Source organism: Coffea arabica, chromosome 9e, assembly GCF_036785885.1.
Source record: "Coffea arabica cultivar ET-39 chromosome 9e, Coffea Arabica ET-39 HiFi, whole genome shotgun sequence".
NCBI classification, from domain to species: Eukaryota; Viridiplantae; Streptophyta; class Magnoliopsida; order Gentianales; family Rubiaceae; genus Coffea; species Coffea arabica.
The window spans coordinates 39,305,852-39,326,766 of NC_092327.1; the positions used below are offsets into that span (position 1 = coordinate 39,305,852).

General features: G+C 36.5%; 2 protein-coding genes across 6 annotated transcripts; both read right to left on the bottom strand.

The window, feature by feature from the left end:
- Positions 1-7,503: 7,503 nt before the first annotated feature.
- Positions 7,504-12,028, bottom strand: LOC113709428 (plant UBX domain-containing protein 4-like). Its single transcript, XM_027232194.2, has 4 exons — positions 11,798-12,028; positions 8,965-9,250; positions 8,622-8,717; positions 7,504-8,218 (listed from the first exon to the last, which is right to left on the bottom strand). The coding sequence occupies exons 1-4, from the start codon at positions 11,956-11,958 to the stop codon at positions 7,838-7,840; spliced, it is 924 nt and encodes a 307-aa protein (XP_027087995.2). The 5' UTR covers positions 11,959-12,028; the 3' UTR covers positions 7,504-7,837.
- Positions 12,029-12,764: 736 nt separating this feature from the next.
- Positions 12,765-19,610, bottom strand: LOC113709427 (26S proteasome regulatory subunit 6B homolog). 5 transcript variants are annotated; one of them, XM_027232190.2, is made up of 14 exons: positions 19,358-19,609; positions 18,373-18,512; positions 17,898-18,065; positions 17,546-17,676; positions 17,204-17,342; positions 16,809-17,068; positions 16,227-16,351; positions 15,059-15,102; positions 14,663-14,794; positions 14,491-14,568; positions 13,911-13,993; positions 13,707-13,802; positions 13,252-13,312; positions 12,765-13,165 (listed from the first exon to the last, which is right to left on the bottom strand). In XM_027232190.2, the coding sequence occupies exons 1-14, from the start codon at positions 19,473-19,475 to the stop codon at positions 12,980-12,982; spliced, it is 1,761 nt and encodes a 586-aa protein (XP_027087991.1). In that variant the 5' UTR covers positions 19,476-19,609; the 3' UTR covers positions 12,765-12,979. The 5 variants fall into 5 exon arrangements, 3 of the variants coding, with proteins under 3 accessions (XP_027087991.1, XP_027087990.1, XP_027087992.1); XM_027232189.2 differs by having other exon boundaries at positions 13,707-13,829; positions 19,358-19,608; XR_011821420.1 differs by lacking the exon at positions 12,765-13,165 and adding an exon at positions 13,427-13,534 and having other exon boundaries at positions 13,253-13,312; positions 19,358-19,610.
- Between the last annotated feature and the right edge of the window lie 1,305 nt (positions 19,611-20,915).

Consider the following 20,915-nt stretch of genomic DNA (forward strand, 5'->3'; position numbering starts at 1 on the left):
GAGTATATGAATCACTTCCATCAATCAAAGAGCTGTCATCAACTTAAACTCGAGCGGTCTTAATGGTAATCACCTTCTCCGCCAAGGAAACAATCAAAAGAACTTTATTGTAAGTTTTAATGAAGAATACCTACAAACGAACCCGTAACACATCACGAGAGATGAGTATTAAATTACAATAAGCCATCTGTTTGGATTGTAAATTATTTGAGATATTTTTACTATAACACTTTTTGTGATGTGATGTATGTGAGATAAAAAGGTAATTGGGAATGTAATAAGGTGTGTTGGAAATTGTAATGATGATGTAAGCAAATAAATTTTGGCAAATAATCCTCAATCCAAGGTTTTCACCACAGCTATGTTGTAAAATTAGTGCTTGGTTCATAATGAAAGATTAGTTACTTTATTCTTTTTTGGATTACATCACAAAAGCCAAAAAGGTAGAATGGCTGCTATTGATATTAAAAATGACAATGGAATCCCTACCTGGAATAAAAGATTACGTAAATTTGCAAGTAAGGAAGACGGGTTGATTACACCCTCTTTATTTTGAATCCACACCTTTTATGCGTTAATGTTTTGTACCGTCATTCTAAAAATTTTATACAATATGTCAAATTAGAATGAAATGGAAACATCATAGAAAAAGTCGAGAGAAGTCTCTCCTGCACGTCCTTTCCAGCTAGATCTTTGTTGTATATCAGGGAAGAGAGAATCTCCATCATTTCTAGTCCTTTGTGTTTTTTCATCCTCATAACCTTCTATCAATTTGTGGTCAACCTATTTTTATGTTAATACACCCTTCATTTCATCTGGGTGGTCAACTACAATTAATTTAATAGGTCTGACCAAGAAAGTTTTTTTTTTTTTGGCATAACTATAATAATCTACACTATTTCTATACCATGAGGAAGAAGGCGTCGAACTAAACTTGTACAGGGATTGAGATATTAACCTCCAAAGCAAGCAGACAAGTGCACTGCTGCACGCATCTGAATTTTGGAACAAAGGAAGCACAATGGTTCCCTGTAACTCACCGCCCTGATCTAGCGCACGCACGCTGAGGGGTCTAAGAGGATTTTCTCAACCATTGGATCAAAGCCTAATAGTTAACTATGAAGATTAAAATACAAGTAAATTGATGAACTAGTAAAAATTTTCAACATGGCCAACTTTTGTCGAGTGGAAAGGTGACTGCAACCTGAAATCACCGTGCATGAGTTGTCTCCAAATAGAATTTGCTCAGGGGAAAATATACCTTGCCAACAAAATCAGGTTTCTCTCTACCATCCATCAGTCTGATCTCTAATTATATTTACCGAAGAAAAAGTGGAGTTTCAACTTAAAAAAAGCCGGAAATATGTGGGACAGTCCAGATGTCTCTTCTGATTTCTCTCTAGCATTTGTACATATGTCTATATGGAAGAAGGGCAGTCTATGCGTAGAGGCTATACCCAAAAGTTAAAAACAAAAAAACCTGCTCAGAAGTTTTGGTACTGCCAAACAGAACTACTCATGGTTCATCCTTTCCTGTTATGTACAGTATGTTGTCAAGCTCTTGAATTGGACGAGAAGGAGAACTTACCAATAACACGTGTTCATAGTTTAATAAATAAGGGTTTTTGTTCTTTATCGTAATTTGATGTTAACCATATTCGTAACTTTTCAATTTCTTCCACTTGTAACAAAAAAAAAAATGGATATTATAAAAAAATGAGTAATGCTGATGATTTAGATATAGATTGTTTTGAAATTTTTTAAAAATTAATATTGTAACGCCCGTGACACTTTTTATAACATGATCTATACAAAATAAAAAAGCCTGTTTGATTAACAAAATGAGTGGAAAGTGTGCTTATGATACAACAAAATTTTTTTCTCCAAAAACTTTGACTGCGCACAAGGATCAGAGACTATTTGAAAAAGTTGTTTGAAATAATTAACACTCTAGCATTTTTTTTTTATAATGTGAGATGAAAAGTTAATTAGACAATGAGTTTTTTCTTTTAATTTTTTTTAACAGGAAAACGGTAAGATTTAAGAAATGGAGAGAGCAAATGAAGATCAAAATCCAATACTGCTGAGTCTTGGAACTTCAATCTCGACCATTAAACCAAGACCTTCTTGGCAATTAGACAACAAGTTAATGATGCAAGCCAAAATTTTTTTTAATTAATGCGGAGATGTATCATCAATTTAAATATCTCAAAATTAACTGTCCCCGTCACAAAGGGATATTCATATATATATTTTTTGTACGCACAGAAGACAAGTATTTGTATCATGAAAAAGAAGAAGAAGATGGGGTTTGTCCGTGAGTGTTAGATTCATTGCTTTTGTCCGTGAATGTTACAGATGATGCGAGAAGAGGATCGATATCGAGGAATCTCCCCGCTGGTTATTACAGAGGAACAGTGCACAGATCAGCTGTAAGCTTTATCTTTGTGCCTTCAATCATTCTCACGCATCCATGTGCATCAAAAGAAATTTAAACACATTTACGTAGAGAAAACTTGTTAAGGGCTGGATTTTGGAGAGGCAGACTTGGCTAAAGGGAAACCAGAAAAGTCATATTTTCTTCTTTCTTTTTTTTTTTTCGAATGTTCATAGAGCAGCTTGGTGCTGAAACGGATTTGATATTCATGCACCAATACCATTTATTTATGCAACTATTACGGATTTTTTGTTTGGTGAAAAGTTCGAAATGGCTAAATGATCAGCTTGTACTCGTCTGTTGTTATAGAGTGCGATTCTGAACAAAGTTGAAAATTTTTTAGATACTGACTCTAGCATGATGCGCTATTTCTACCGCTACAAGATCTAATTATAAAAAATAACGCAGACGCACATAAAGCTTCAGATATAATCACCTAAAATCCTTTTGGTAGATTTTGAATTTTTGAATTTTTTGGTTATCTAAAATATAGCTGTAAAAACCAATGAGAAACAACGACAAACTCCTGTTTGGATTGAAATTTTTGTAGAAAAATGTATTACAGATATATGTATGACAAAAAATGATTTGTGGTAAACTTTAATGAGATATGATCACCTAACTTTTTGGTAAACTTTTAATCAGGTAGAACTGTAGAAGTAGAACAATCCAACAAGACAAACCAGACTTCTAATCGTGAGTTCAGATAGAGAATCTCCACCTAAAACTCCCTCTCGTTCAACTAATTAATTACTGTACTTAAGGAGGTCTATCATCTATGCCTAGCTAGACTCAAATAGAAGAAGGCCACCCCTGGACTGGACTGGAATGGAATGACATGCACAACTCCCAGTAAGTTGCAAAACATTTACATCCCCTCAGAGACTGAGAGACCCACGTCCATCATTAAGCAATTCAAGCCAAAGTACGGCTACTGCATTACAGAGTGGAGACATTAAGAACTTAAAGGCTACAAACTGAGCTGAGAAGTGAGACCTCAGCCGAAGGAAGCTGTAGGGTTAGGGTTGGTTGGTGTAGCAAAGGACTAAAGACAAGGAGTGTTATGGTACAAGAATCCGTCAAAACTCAAAAGAGCACAGCGGATTTTGATAAGTTGTGAGATGTCATTGCTGAGGGCCCTTAAAACTGACTCAGGAAGATTTACGGCAAGATCTGTGCAAAAGAAAGATAAGAAGGAGACCAGAAATATTCTGCTCCATCTAGCTTAGCTTGGCTAACTGGCCGAGGGGGTAACTATGAGTGTGAGGTACATGGAGGAATAGGAAGTGGGGTGTCTAGCTAGGCCCTTCCAGGCAAGCTTTTTTACCATGAAGTAGTATATATTTTCGCTTTACGTCATTTCCATCAGCAGTGGCCATGATCGAAAACGGAAAAAGGAGGAACAACTCGATGCTACAATGGTACAATCAATTAAAATATTTTTAATCCAGCTCAAGTCTTAAGGTGCTGCTAGTCTTTTGATTGCTTTATCTTTCCTTTTTAAAAGAAAAAAATGAAAAAAAAAAGTACATATAATTAAGTGTGCAGGGGTGTACTTTTCTTATGGCTAAACTAGCTTTAATCTTGTCTTTGTACCAACTAAACTAGTCAGAAAGCCAATGCCCTTTTGAGTTTTGAGTAGATGTTTTAATTACTCTGTTAAATCTAACTTTTTGAGCCATCTAATCATATGCTCCACATATAAAATTAAACTCATATATCTATGATTAAGCCTTTCTTTATTCCACTTTGGGGTCTTTCACATGTTTAATTGATTAAGTTCATATGCCCTAATTATTGCGCACCCCCATTAGCATATGTATCCCCATCATTTCAGCAAAGACAAAATTCTCTCTCTTTCTGTTCTTCTCTGGCTTGGTAGCCAGTTAAAAATCGTCACATTACACCTAATATAAATCGTGAACACAAAAGTTGAGCACTTTAGCTTCATGCAAATAGCCGTCCATAAGACCGTAATTCTCCACTAAGCAGGCAGCAGCATGGTGCCTACTTTGTGGGGCAAAAAAGGCACGCTTTAGATGATTTTGTCCCATTTGATTCACCAACTGAATTAGGATAAACAAAAAAGGAATAACAATTTGAGATTGATTATTCAAAATATTATTGTTTAATCTTTCTAAGCTTCCACCATGTAATACATATAGGATGACCAAACACGAAATTGGCCAAATGATCTCTAGTATTTGTCATTAACTTATCGCATAGTATATAAACCAAAATAAAATAGAGCAAACATTTGTGAGTGCAAAGAATTACGTCTGACAAATATGCTTTTTCAATCTTCTTTCCATCTTGGATAGGTAATTATTTTGGAAAAAATGCATGACATTGGGTAGATAGTTATTTGGGAAAAAAAGTTGATTGTATCTTAAATATACTTTTCAATTTTTAATTTATCTTTTCAACGACCTTTTTATCTACATCACATTTCAAAAATTTTCTAAATAATCTCCTATCCAACCACTCAGATATTCCTGTGTACATTGTCTATACCTGACAAAATTATCAAATTTTCCCTTTAATTTATATTCACATAATGTTCATTTATGTACAAAACACAATAAGTGAAAGTGGGATAACTCCCATTTGGATTATAGGTTTTTGAATTTTTTTTTTTTTAGAAAAATACTACTATAATGTAATGTAATAAAGTAAAAGAATGATTGGAAGATGTATCGAGAGAATTTTTCAACGAAAACTTGTTGCAATTCAAACAAGGCTAGAGAGATGAAATCAGGAGGAGAGTTTTTCTTTTTTGTTTCATTCACTCTAGGGGATCAAATAATTGTAGGAGAAACAAGTCTAGCTTCTCACCACATAATAATAATGAGGCAAAGGTTCAGTCACAGAAGCAGTTGTTGATTTGTAATTCGTTTCAATGGAAATTCAACACTGAACCAAAATTGACGGAAGGTGTCTGAGATTGAACGTTGCCTCTGATGAGTCACTTGGTGTGCAAGTTTGCAATAACAAGAAAGATAGGTTTCCAAATAACATAGAGCTTATCGTTTTATCCCATGACAGGCTGCCTATTTAATGGCTGGCCATGGTAGGAGTATTCTTTTTCTTTAGCACGATATGACACCTAAATATATCCTCCTCCTGGAGACACCACTAAAGCTCTTCTTAGATTGGCTATATATATTCTTACACGAAGGATTGAGATTTGAGGAGGGACCCTTTGTGGACCGAACCCTAGATAAGAAAAGTCTTTAGGATATCTACACTAATCTATCTTTTGGCCGACAAACATTTTGCCTTTTTTCTTGTCTAATTTTTATATGCCACTATGGATGGACGTGAACTATTTCACCAAGCGATGGAGAGATGCCTCAGTCCTTCCTGTTGTTACTCGACCATTTGTGCCTAAACTCTAAAGCGTTCTTTCGAAAAAGTTAACCTAAGTGCATAGAGGGATCATAGGAAGAGGCAAATATTTGAGATCGGCATATCCTTAGATTGCGGCTCATGCACCCACATGCACGACTTGCTCATTCGGGCATCTTTACAAGCATATAGTTTAAATCAAACGAATAAATTATAGGAAACTTTTGGAAGTTGGTTTAGTAAGTAAAAGATACCGAGTGTGTTTAAATAGAGAGTTATTTGAGTTCTTTTTCTCTAACGAATGCAAGTCAGATAGGTGTGATTTTCGATTATTGAAGAAACAATTAGAAATTGCGTCTAATAATAAAAAAGAGCTAGACAATGAATTGCGATTCAATTGATGAAACGCTTCATTTGTGATCGAGAGAGGGAGACGAAATGAGTTTCAGTCATAAATAAATATGTACAAAATCACTATTCATCTTTTTTTCCATTTTCAAGGATGGTTACCAATTTACATGCCGCAACGGTATTAAGCTTGTGCAAAGGTTATTTTGTTGTCTCAAAGAGCAACAGATACAATCAGCCATTTGAAAGGCTATCGGCTAATGAGGGCCAAACATGGACAAGCATTATGGGAAAAATCGTAGCAGATTCAATTGAAAAATGAGTCATGGATTCTGGTAATAGTCATCCAAAAGCAAGAGGTTAGAACTAAGTGGAGGAGGAATGTTGTCCCACAAAGCTAGGGCCAGTGGGTCTCCAGGTGTCCCAAGTTCAAATAGAGATGGCTACGTTGATAGATGATGATATTAACTCTTTTTTTCTTTTTTTTTTCTCGTCAAAGTAGATGACATTAACAACCTGAGCTCTTTGTTTCAAAATTGCTCCATCTGCATTCGATAGGGAGAGCTCCAATATTTGCAAAGTGATCAGTAAATATGCCTACTCATGTATAATGAGGAAGGGATTAATCCTCGCCGTCTTATCACTTTTGTACAGATATGGAACCTTTCCTCACCAAGTGTACAATTTTTTAATATCAATACAAATCTTATATATTGTTTTTGGCCAACAAAAAAAAAAAAAGATACGGAATATCTTCTCGCGAAGGGGCTTTACTTAACCCCTGCACATAGGGTTGCTTGCTGCCGCTGCCCTAGTGGCCTATTCTACTCCACCTCCACCTACCCTCTCTTTCGTTTTGGTTTTACCGATCATTCCTCACTCTACTCTCTCCTCCTGCCCTTGAGCTCTTTTAATTTTCCACATTTCCTCTCTTTTTTATCCTGGAAATTTGGTTTGTTTTTGAACCAAAGCTCTCAGCTTGTGGGCATGCAAGAACAAAACTTCAAACCTAGCAAAAGAAACTATAAAAGAAAAAATAGAGAAAAGAAAAGAAGAGGAGAAAACTTCTAGTCAGCTAATCTATAGGCCTTAATTTCATGGTGATCTGGGATTCCTTTTTATGCGAGTTCTTCCGTTTCTCACCTTCTCTCTCGTGGTTGCAGAATTGGGGGATAAATGAGCTCGTAAGCAAAGCCAATGGATACAAATCAAATGAGGTCCTCAATACTACGATATTATGCAACAGAATCTGTGTGTGTTATCCAATAGCATCACCTCGAACCCATCCCTTCTCGACACAAACTAAGAAAATTGAGGCTTCGCATACCACGACTTTGATTTCTCCAATTCCAACCACCAAATTTGGAAAATTTCAGAAATGAAGGTTGCTTCTCGCTTTGATTGAATAAGAATTGCAAAATCAAAACATGTTCCCGCAACAAAACCATGATCACTAATCATACAACTCCACATGTAGGAAGTTACACGACCTAAAAACAATATGATCAGCAACATTGCTATGTAATATCAAGTTTTCTCAGGCCAGAAGAATCTCCTTACCAGCCTGTACAACTTCTATAGATTCACTTCCCCGCAAAGCATGAAATGTCCGGGAGAAGACAGGGAAGTCTGAATGCAGAGATGTTTAGGTACGAGGAAGAATAGCCAGAAGTGATAATAGTAAAAGAGAGGCTATGCCACTTGTTAAAGCTTCTGAATTACTACTGAATTGGCTAGCCCTGCCTGCTCTATTGTCTGGGTGGCATCAGTGAGGACTTTGGGAGGAAATCCGACAGTCTGTAGTTGGTATGCTCTAGCGCTGCCGGGTCTAGATGCATCAATGAAGGCGCGGATATCGCCAACAGTATGATTATAGTTGAAGTGAGCAACCAGGCGGGTTCCATCAGCCAGCCTCAGTTGAATGGAGGTGGATGGCAATGATTCATCTACAACCAGACCCCTTGAAGGGGATGGAGCAGTATTAAGAGGGGCATTAACAGTTGGCTCAGGAACTTCCACAGCTGAAGAACTGCTACCAAGAGTTCTTCCCACACCCTGGAAAGGGACATGACGTTTCTCTGGCTCCTGCAAGCACAACCAGCAAACAATTTCTTCAGTACTATTTTGACTCTTTACACGTACCAAGAAAAAATAGAACACCATCATACGCTACTCCTACTTCAGGAAGGCAGGAAAGATGCATGCAAAGCTAGTCACAGAGATTATGGCAGGTGTTTGTGGCAAATCAAAAGCTAAGTCACATATCTGAATAGCTCCTATCTTGAAAAGAAAGATATGAGTACCCTACTAGCACGTAAAACGCAAGCGCTATTTTAAAATCAGGCCCACTGTTTTTTTTTTCTTTTTTTCCCCCCTTAAATCTCAATGCCCCACTGTCGACATTTGTACCATTTACCAAATAAAAATAAGGATTCCAACAGGAATATTGATAACAATGCAAAGAGGACAGAGATGAACAGGAGCTCACAGGGTAATTCTCCTCTCTTCTTGTGAGGTTGACACTAACTTGGGACCTCCTATCTGCTGGTTCCAGCTCTTTTGGGCACTCGGACCTTCTAATGCTCTGAAATGAGAAATTGCCATATAAGAACATCCTTATCAGTGCCAAATTCCGGAATTAACAAAACACTACAAGATGACAATCAAAGGCTGCACCAGAAAAGCAACTTGCCTTCTGCAGCAACTTAAAAGGCAAAAGAAAACCTTCTTAAAAGCACAAGCATATATAGTCGCATAGCATCTAGAAACTCCTAAATACCTTTTCAATTTTCCCAGAGTCTATTTGGCACTTTTACACGTATTTCTCTTACCTCCAAGAAAGGTGCATTCTCAGGATCATCCAACCTCCTTAAAGGTCCATCATTAATGGTGAAACCATTTCTCCAGAAAACAATGTTGTGTACAACTGCCTCAGGTTGTTGCGGTGCAGATGGCACGAATTCTCCATTAAGTGATCTTCCAGTTCCAGAAAAGCTTCTTGAACTTGAAGATGGACGAAGATTCTCTAGGGGACCTTGCACGGCACCCATTTGCCTAGCTTGGTCAAAAATGGCATCCACGTCATCACCCTTTGAAGGATCTTGGACAAGCATACCACTGCAATCATGTCATAACTAGAGTTAGACCACACAAATCATTCAGAAGAATCAAAGATATAGCTAGACATTTACTCATTTTTAGACACCACAATGTAAAGCACTATTGTTTGCATCGGAGGATAAAATTGAACTTTTCATAGCATTCACCCAACTCACTAGGAAGAACAAAGAATGATGAATGAAGGGAAGAAACAAAGAAAACCGAATTGATAAGAGAGATATTAAGAGATTAAGCTCACCAATGTTAGATGAATCACTTTAATTCCTATTAATTATTATCCTACATGGTAACAATTTCCTGAAGAACCCATTTTATATCAAATCAAAAGCTGCCTTCATATGTAGGTAGTACATAAAGCGTCTTATTTGGCTCTTCAAGCACTGCACCAAGAAACAAATTTTGCGATGATTATAATATAGCCCATCAATAATGAGCTGTACAGCTCATACATACTTTGAAACAAGTACTTGTATTGACCCCTGAAGTGGTACCAATCCAGTATGTTTTGGAGGCATGCATACTTTTGATGTGTCTGTCTGAGTAGGCATGCTCTCTTGATAAGATATTTACTATTGTGGCGTGTACCTTTGGTTCAATGAGAATTTCATCAAAAAAAAAAGACAGGTAATTCCAAGCTTATCAGGTTGCCTGGTGACCAATTTAATTGTTGACTGTCTCCAGTTATGTTGGCTCTGCGAACCATACATCTTTAACACCAAAATTACACTAACAGACAAGTTATCAAATTCTACTAAATCCACTTTATGGCATCTGTAATCAGTATTAAATAACTAGTACTACTGATTGATTAATGCCATGCATTAAAATTCTCATCACATTGAGTAAGAAATATACACTAGCATTACATAATGTGATATTATCGATAGCTCATCACTTACTTCTTGACTAAAACAAAATTGTACGAGAACCTAAAATATAACTGACACTGCACATTCAGCATACAATCATGAATAATTGGTGTGCATTAGGGCGACAGTATACAAAAGGAAGCTCTTTAATGCATTTGTTGGACCAGACCACATCAACAGCTATTGCTTGCTTCTTCAGTTCGACACATTCTGGGTGAAACTGAGGATCACCTAGATAGCATGCTCCTATCACCAATATACCTATCTATTATATGCTCAGAAATAGTAATTGAACAACTAAAATTATAGTTTTGCATTCCAAATAAAGCTGCCCTGAAAACCAACCCAACAAAAGCATTCTTTGAACATAAATTGAATTAGCAAAACAATATATTCAAACAATGAATTTGTGATGCTCTTAAGTTTGTCTATTTGGCCAAAAAACAAAAACATTTAAGCAGAGGTCTGGTCATAAAATTTGGTGTATGCATGAAAAGATTTGCCAGATGACAACACAATGCAAGAGATATACCATTCGCCAAAAGAACATTAAATCATGGCATATGCACATAAAACAGAGGCGAAAGGACAAGGCATTACAATGAATTCATAGAAGTACACTATAGTGACTGTATTTCTGTCAAACAACTGGGGAATATTTAGGCTGTCAACTGCTACAGCTTCCAGCTAGCAGTTTTCTCGTGATTAATCAACTAGAAATGCTCTGAGTTTCTCCCTCTAACAGAAATTAACCAGCTGATACAGATTTCTTCCACAAAGCTCTATGGTATATAATTCAATCAAATACAAATTTTTTCCATTTCTTACTTTCTCAAGGTAAAAGCTACCATACATAGTGGCAAATCCTATCCTGCCAAACACGTGTTTACAAGCCATCATGTCAACTACGAGAGGCAATAGTGAAGTAATGCATGCAGACAAGACAGACAGAGTACATGTATTAACTACATACGTGAGACACATATTAATTATCACCTTTCTTGTGGTGTCACAGATGGCTCCAAAGGTTTTGCAACATTATACATACTATCACATGGGAAATTTCCTTGTATGACAGATGACCTCAAAGGTCACAGGGGATAACCGTAAATTTACCCAAAAAAAAAGTGGCAATGCAAGGAAACACTTTCATGCTTCATTTCCCAGGGAATTATTTGGAAAAGAGCACATTCCACATCCAATCGAAAGCAGCCCAGAAATACTGCTGTCTTCATTTCTCTTGATATCCCAATTCCAATCAACACATAAATTTAGCTACAATGGGAGTGATCTTCCAAGAACTGGTATGGGGAAAAAACAACCAACTTTGGCACAAATTGGCGTTTAAGTTATTTGAAACAAGCCCCAAGTTTCTTAGTTTCTTTTGGTCAGAACAAAATTTGTAGCCGAAATCATTAATAAAACAATACTAATATCTATAACCTGTAATAACATACTAAACAATAGCGTCCAAATTTCATAAACCCTAACCTATCCAACTGTTATATGTATCAAATTCAATCTGCAGTGGAAGCTTCCCGTAATTACGGAATCTAGAAAAAAACTCATTCAACAATTTCAAGAGCTCCAACCATAAGCCTAAAAATAAATAGGCGTAACAAATTTAAGGACATGCAAGCATCATTAATTGACAAATAATGATTCCAAAGTAGACCTCTTTTCACCGCCGGTATAGTACTCCTGAGGAGCACCATCGTCGCTGTCGGAATCGTCGCCGGCGGAGGGGCGATTCAAATCGGAGAGAGTTCGGATTCGTCCGCTGCCGGTACGACTGCTGCTGGAGGGTTTTGAGGGTTTCTTATCGCGCGAAGACATGGTTGCCGTCTGAAAGACGATGATGGACTTTGGATACTTTTTTGCTTGTATCTTTTACTTCCAATGTATATATATATATAGAATAAAAAATTAGCGAATGACTGTAGAAGCTACTACGTAATAGGCACCAAGCAAAGTAATATTCGGTGCTTGAGTTTACAGCTTTGAACATTTAATAAAGATTAAGAAGACTTTTGTACTACTACGGAAAAACCGGTGCTGGCAATGGGGCCCCGTGGGGCCTTGATGTCTCGCTATAACAGTAGATGGAAGAATCGTGTTCGGCTCTCGATCACAGTCTTCAATTAAATTAAAATCAAGCAATATTACCAGATCAAAGGAATTAAATTTACTTTTATATCCCAACAAGATTGAATGGTCATTAATTTTATGATTTATACCAACCATGATTCCCCAAGCAAAAATTTTGAAATCGCTTCTAAATAAAGTTACTTTGAATATGATTTCAATACTGCTTTATTTTTATTTTTGTTCTTTTACCCAAAGAAGGATAATATTTACAAAAAAAAGGGACGAAAAAATTTGAATCCAACGTCTCTATCTCTTAAATTGCACCCTAATTTAGCACCCGCTATATTATTTTCAAAATTTAAGTGTATGTTATACAAAAGTAATATACTCTCACATTTACTTTCCTTTTATAGGGTTTGGACTCATCTTTAAAAAAAAAGGTGAAAACAGTTTCGTTTGAATTACTATTTTTAGAAATTTTTATTTCAAAAATATTATAACAACTTAATATATTTAAAATAAAAAATAATTGAAAAACGTGTTCACGAGTAAAATTTACAATCCAAACAACAATGAAATATTTACAGTAAGCACGAACGAGTAGTTCAAGGGTCACTAGGCTTTTTCTGTTTGGTACAATACTTCCAGGCGGTTCTAAAGCTCCTCCCGAAGACTAACGAACTTGACAGCTTCAGATAGATCACCTATTCAACAACACGCTACAAGCTTGATGATTAATCTTTTATAATGTTACAAGTGAAGAAAATCTTTAAACAAAATCAAACTGGGGTTTTTTCCCCAGAGGATTGGGGCGTCGATTCTCTCCTTCGATACTGAGTAGAGATCTTTGACGGTTTGTAGCGCAGTCGACGTATTCCTGGAGAGGTGGAAGCGACACTTGCTCATCACCTTGATTGGCTTGCCCTTCACCTGGATTGGCTTGCCCTCGTATAATCTATCATCCAAATGGAGAACATATAGATTGTCAGAGACCTTCGCACAATGCAACTGATGTCAAATTCATTAAAAGATTAATGATACCTTTGATGCCCAACGCCTCTCTGCTTGTTGGCAAACATCCCTGATATCTCGACCTGACATACTGAACTTGGCAGATAGTTCAGCAACAATTCTAATTCGTTAATAATGTTTTAAAGTCTAATTTGTGGAAACTCCAAAAGCCAGCAGAACTTATGCTGTTTTTAGAATAGCCGACCTCATTGAAAACATGAAGAGAAAACCATAGATTAAACAAAGGCAACAAAAATTTTCTGATCACAAGCGTGTTACAGTCCATCACTGCAAGAAGCAACAATCATACTTCCTGAAAACATAGGAGAAGTCAAGTTGCTTCATTATCATGGTTGAGAAATATATATTAAAGATTGCGTTCGTCCAATGATCTTTAAGTAGGTAACCAGTAATCCATCATATTTAGCTTCTTTTTTTTTTTATCGTTCTTCTACTTTTAGGTGATAAATTTTGTACAAACTTACTTTTCTGTAATATTAGCAAATTCAGCTAGTTCAGATTGCGTCAAGTGCTTCGCATACTGAGCAGCAATTTCTCGACGAGTCAGGTGATCCGGGAGGCTGAAAGTTATCATAGAATCAAACCGACTGCAAGGATGTTCATAACTTCAGCCATAAGCCTGAAAAAAAAAATTAAAATGCTTTGCCGAGAAAAACACATACACTTACCTAATTAAAGCAGGGTCAAGGTCTTGTTTCCTATTGGTTGCAGCAACTACTACTACTCTCTTCTCCTGCTCAAATCCATCGATCTGCAATTCACAACGTTCAAAAATGATATGACAAAAAGGAGGTTCACCTCAGCAGCTGCCTGCTAGGTTATTGTGCTGCCATATAGGGGGCTGTAGCGTCCATGAGTTCTGAGACAGATAAATTAATTTTGAAGACAATAAAAAGGTATTGTGTAGCCCAATCATCTTTCTACATCTATCTAACAGCAAACTAGAGCACAGCAGAAGTGATGCCTGTCATGGAAAGTTCCTACTAGTGTAGCTAATTCAGTTATAGAACAGGATATGAATCCCACATATGTCAACAAGTGCAAACCCAGAGAACAAAATCCAGAACCAGGCAAAAGAAGAAAGGAATAAGTTATGTTGATAGTACTGTTTCAAAGAAAGATAATGCAACAAAAGTAAAGAAATGACTTCATTCTCAAGTCCAAACATAAAAAATCTGAGTCTCTGCATACAAGGGGTTCTATATTATCGCTTCTTTCTTTCTGGGTTAAGAAGATTTCCAATTTCACCTGTCGCAATAGTACTGATAAAACTCTACGAGTTGCCTCATGTGTTTCACCATCACGAGCAACAGCAAAAGAATCAACCTGTTATAAGAGGACAGAAGGAACTACAGTTTTAGCATGACCGCAAAGAACTATTAGAGAGAAAATTGCCAAAATGAATTTTTGTGCAAAGTACCTCATCTAGGAAAACGATTGCACCCTTAGGTAGCTCATTGGCCAGTGAAAATGCTTTTCCCAATAAACGCTCACTTTCGCCATAATATTTCGACATGATAACCTCCAGCGGCACATATAATAATGGTACACCCTGCCAAGACAGAAGAAAACTCTGTGTCTTATTCAATGAAACTGTAACACAAGAATACAAACTAGGGCTTTTTAATATTTTAGAGCACATCAAAGGGAACTGAGGCAAGGGGGGGAAAATGAAAACAAAAAGAAAAAAAATCAAATGGGCTCTAGTGTAAGAAATATTCGTAATGTCCAAACTCAATCAAAGAGAACAATAAAGAAAACATCTCTATCTAAAAATTACAAATTAGTAATCAGGAACGGGTATGTAGTGAAATACCGCTTGATTAGCAATTACTCGAGCACAAGATGTCTTCCCGGTACCTGAAACCAAAAAGTTAGAATGGTTGTAGCACTCTCTGCAGCAAATATATTGCCAAAATGTGTAATTGCAGGTGGCATTATGCATTGCTAGTGCTAGTCAGTGAAACTCACGTGTAATCTCACCAAATGTCAGTCTTGGCAAACAGCTTTCTCAGATGCACACATAACTGACTTGCAGAACTATTATAATCATCTAAAGGAAGATGCCAAACTTGCGTCTTAAAAGATTTTGAGTAGAAGTGGATAATGACAACTCAGAGTTCTAGAAGCATGGGATCCGGTCAGCTTACTCTCTTTTTCAGAATGAGTTTCAAAAGACAGAAATATGCATAAAAATCAGCATAATCATCATAGTCCTTCTGCTAAATGGAAACTGTTGCTCCAAAAAAAGATACTTCGCAATAGAATAAAACACTGCATAATTGAATGACAACTATCAAGGAAAGAAACAAGGGGCTCAAAGTGATACAACAATACAAATTCCAAAAATTCCCACTTCTATGCCAGCCACACTCAAAATGCTCTCCATCAAATACCATTCAACCCTACTATCTATTATTGGGATGGTACCCCACTAACTGGACACGTGCTCCTCACAGCCCCCTCCCCCATTTTATCTTTTTTTTTTTTTTTGTATAAAAAAGAAAAAGAAAAAGAAAAAAAGAACCAAGCGATCTACTCAACCTGCATGTCAACATGCTACCTCCAAAAGCCACCATGAAAAGAACATCAGCAGCTATAATTTGTGGTGTCCTTGACTCCCCTACCAGGTATTTGTTGCCTGCTTTTTTTTGTTGATTTTTAATTTATAGCTGTAGTTTGCATCAGAAAGACAATTTCAATAATTAGCACAGACACACCTTTCATTCCTTCGTCAATCTCTGCTTGCAGTTGATTACATTAAGAGAGACCAATGTGCAGAACCCATCACTCCAATTCATTACCACCAAACAGAACGTCTTTAACAATACCTTCTCAGATTGGTTCAGGTTAAATTCAAGCTAGTCACAATGAATCAACAATAGAGACCTATGAGTTGGTTATATGCAACGAGTAGATGCTTTGTTCATGGATGCACCAAACAATATAAATGTGTTGCACATATTTTGGCAAAGGGAACAAACCTGGAGGACCTTCAAAAAGCACTGCTTTTGGTCTGTTGCTTTCAAACTTACAGCGTGTCCCACGAGCAATATCATCATATACTTCAGGACTTTGCAGTGCAAGCAATATCGTGTCTTCAATTTCTCTTGTATAAATTAAAAAAACAACATAAGTAATCCCTGCTAAATAAGAGATGACATGTATGTGTACTGCAGTATAAGATACATTTGCTTCTTCCCAAGATAGTGAAGCAGCATAACAAACTCTCACTCTTTTGAGAACTTCTACTCCTAGTTGGTATAACACAATCAATGGTCCAGAAATGTTTAACAAGAAAAAGGGGGAGAAAAGAGACATGACACAACACGAAAATGTATAAGCAAGACATTTTTTTTCTTTCTAATGTCTAACAATGATTCATCTGCAACATTTTCAGATAAATATGACAATGTCTGATACAAGAGTTCAGTACAAGATACAGCCAATCAACGGTACAAAAGAGTTTATATATATATATGTATATATATTTGGCTTTTTTTTGTTTTTTTTTGGGGGGGGGGGGGGGGGGGGGAACCACTTAAACTCCTGCTACATTGCCATACCTTTTTTGTTGACTGTAGCCGGCAATGTTGTCCCAAGAGATTTCCTGTTTTGCATGATCTACATTAGGTTCAGTAAGTCCAAAAATCTTCACTCCCATGGCCTCCAAACTGGCAACAGTTTTGTCCATTGGAGGAGCCCTAGCAACGTCACCCCTCGGTCTTACTGCCAATGTTTTCTGTTGTCCTGCTATTTGCAGGACAGATACCAAAGCATCAAGCTCCTCTGGACTTAAACTTCCTGACTTCATAAATTCAATTTCCTGCACATATCGCAGAAACTGCTTATGAAAGAATTGCACTACACCAGCATTCATATAGAATTGAAATAAAGAAACAGAATAAAACTAGTAACTTCATGAAGTTTATGCAAACAGCTGTCAGGAAAAGGTACTAACTGCTTTATCAGATCCAATTAGAGGACGGAACAAAAGAATGCACAGATCCTCCTTAGTGGCATTTGTATCCTTTTCTTGTGCATGATTTTCACCACTTTCTTGTTTTGGTTGGCTAAGTGTTAGTTGCCAAGCTACACCACTGAGATGAAGGAAATAATTAATATCTTTACAACCAAAATAGTGATAGATAACTAATTGCTTACAAAGAACAAACTCAAAGAATAGTAACAGAGAAGAAGATTAGTAGTCAGAAACGAGCGGACAGAAGTGAGAATAAAGCAACAATGCCACTATAACCTAACCATAAATTACTTAGGAAACCAATAAGAAATGCCGCTATACCTGTCCCAGGCCCGTAATAACATATCTGCTCCAGACGCACTGTCATCAACTTTCACTCCGAGACGTGAAACTAGATTTGCAATCAATAGCGGAATTTCACAGGCAGGAGGAATTTGGAACCTAATGGTTACCTGTCAACGTATCATCAATTTAATTAGGATATTAATCCAGTCTTTCAATCATATAGCCATTCTCTAAAGATAACCCCTGGCAGTTTCAGGCTTACAATTGCCAAACTGCAGCATCAAACAAAAACAACCAAATAAATAGACCAAAATTGGGGTAAAAAATTGTGTAGTGCCATGTAGTGTTACACAAGAAAGAAAATGGTGGAGAGGGATGTACTAATAACCTTTTGCCCCTTAACAGCCACTGTAAATCGAGGATAAAAGCCATATCCCACTCCTTTGCTCTTAAGCAGCTCTTCAAGTCGAAGCCTCTCTTTCTTGGCAGTTTCCTCAAGATCACTATAACTTGAAGTTTGAGAAGGCTGTGGAGGCATAGGGTTTTTAGCTGCATCCTGCAGATATTGAAGCCACAACATACGAATTCATTAATTCAGCATTACATATAAGCCCCACATACTATATCAGTTTAATGCAGACTCTTTTTTTACTAATAAGTGTTGCATTCCAAACAAGAATCACATACTTACTACATGCACAAGCAAAAAACCACAAATAAGGTGACTGACTGAGAATGGTTCCAAGAGTTGCCAACAAATTCAGACACTCAGCAACATACTTTCCATCCTAAAGCTGTCCTGCCTTTCACGAAACTAAAACCAAAAAAAGAAAAAAAAAAAGTGAAGGAAAGAAAGTATTAACCTCATCAGCATCTGCATAAGCCACATTTATTAGCCCACCTCCAAACAATGCAGCTAACATGGCAGGAAAATACATTTCAATCTTTAATCTGGATGGAAGACCTTCAGATGCATTGGAACATCCACGATGCTCAAAAACTCCTGCAAGTCACGATTTAATTATTCACACACAGAAAGACAGGTGTTCTCAATTGCAATTGCGAAGTGAAGAAGCAACCAAATTCTAAGTTAATCAAGTACCCATTTATAATTTAGAAGAGAATTAAAAACATTTAAAAGAAGGAGAAGAAGAAGTTCTAATGCGTATCAGGTTTATATAGGGAAGCCTTCATGGCATAACCAACAATGCTGTTACACCCCATGAACTGGAAAGATGTATCGTTCATAAACCTCTGTGTGTGTGCATGTGTAGATGGTGCCAATCGACTAAGCAAACAGTGGGATTTTCCAAAAGACACTCTTATTGAGTGAGTAACTAATCTGTAAATGCAAGGCAAAGAGCTACTACAAAACTTAAGAAGTTACTACTCTCTATGATGAGTTCAAAAAACAATGTTGGAAGGGCTTATCCGAAACATCCTAATTGCCATTTTAGCACAGGAAATGGACTTGCTAACCTAATTTCAAAATCCAAAATATATTCACACAGTTTCCCTGAATTAGTCATAGTTTGCAATAACCTAAATACAAAAGAACCACGGAATTGAGACAATTAGCATCCTCCTTGAGTTGTAGTTGAGGATTATTAGACAGTTAGACGAGTAATTAAGTGCAAATATCGCACAACTTACAACGTTTACACTAACACAATTCCCAAGTGAAGCCATAAATTAAGTATGGTATGAAAGATGAACATTTCTTTAACAATTACTATTAGCAAGCATAAAGGCCTCAAAGGCAATCAAAACAACAGAATTCGAAACTGAGATCAAAGCATATATACACATGTACTTGTAACAAGAGATACGGGGGGAAGCAAAGCGTACGATTGTAGAGCTGAGGGAGCTGAAGGCGGGGAGAAGAACGCGAGGAGAGGGGAGGAAAGGAAGCTGGGGTTTTGGAGGAGGCGGCAAGTGCCCTGGCAAGACGCCTCATGGACGCCATGGCCGTTCCGACTGTGTTCGTCGACTTTGATCAGTATTCGTGTCAGTCAGTATTCGCGTACTGTTTGTTCTCTGCAGTTCGCGAAGCGAACTTTTTCGCCCCCGTCCCCCACAGTTTTTCTTTTACTTTTACTTTTACTTCCTTTTTTTTTTTTTTTTTTTATTTCGGGTCTCTACGGCGCGAGGCTAGGGAGGGTAGAGTTCTTTTCGTGGCGCGCAAGCCTCGTTCGAGTTTTCAGCGATTGAAAAGTGACCACCACCGTATTTTCCAGAATTCAAAATCGTGATTTTAGGTCTTATTTAATAACTCGATTTAACATCTAAACTTAGTACATTCAGATTTAGACACATCTGATAATTAAAAATACAATATCTAAACTAAGTAGCATTAAATTTTTTTAAATAGAACTTGCTCTTAAAATACTATTTACTTATCATTTATTATGATATACATTCGAATGTATCAACTTTAGTACTTTAATTTATGTAGATTTCAAAATTCAATTTTATTAAATGCACCCTTAAGCCAATTATCTAACTATCGCACATCTAAAAGCACAACTTTGGGACCCGATTTTTGCCCAAGTAATATGGATAGCAAAAATATCTCAAATAATATTTCGCTTACATCATAAACACATTTCTCAATCTACCTTTTTATATTCCTAATTACCTTTTTATCTCAAATACATCACATCACAAAAAAAGTGATACAGTATTGATTCCAAATAATATTTCAAATAATACTCTATCCAAACAAACCCTGAGATGAGAAGTAAAATTACATCTAATAATTAATAGGATATGTTTGGATAGGAGATTATTTCCCGAAAAATATTTAGAATAATATTGTAACACCTTTTACAATATGACGTATGTAAGATAAAAAAATAATTAAAAATTGTGTTTATGATACAAGTTATTTTTTTCGCAAATAATGCTAAACCGTTTTTCTATTCTCTAGCTTGAGTGTGCAAAATAAGAGTTAGTTTCAAAATTTTGATATCTACTAAAGTTTATTTTCTTGTCTAAAGTTAATTTAATTCAAGAGTGGATAATAGCTCATTATTGGCACAAATTTATTTGACTATATCATAACACTATTTTCTAATCACTTGTTTACCTTACATATATCACATAAAAAAAGTGCTATAGTATTAAAAAAAAATCATTCCAAATAATCTCCTATCCAAACACAAAATATAAAATATAGAGTGAACTAGCTGACTATATTTTGTATCATAGGGACGCATCATTCATGTAAAATCCAATTTAACGCGACTAACAAATTATTGAAATTAGAGGTTCTAAATTTTCAAATCTCCTTATTCCCTCGCTACTTCTTAAGTCACATCCATTCCCTGCTAAAAAAAATTAAAATTAAAAACAAAAGATTATCGGAGTTTCAACGAAAACAAGAACACCATACACTTGAACATGT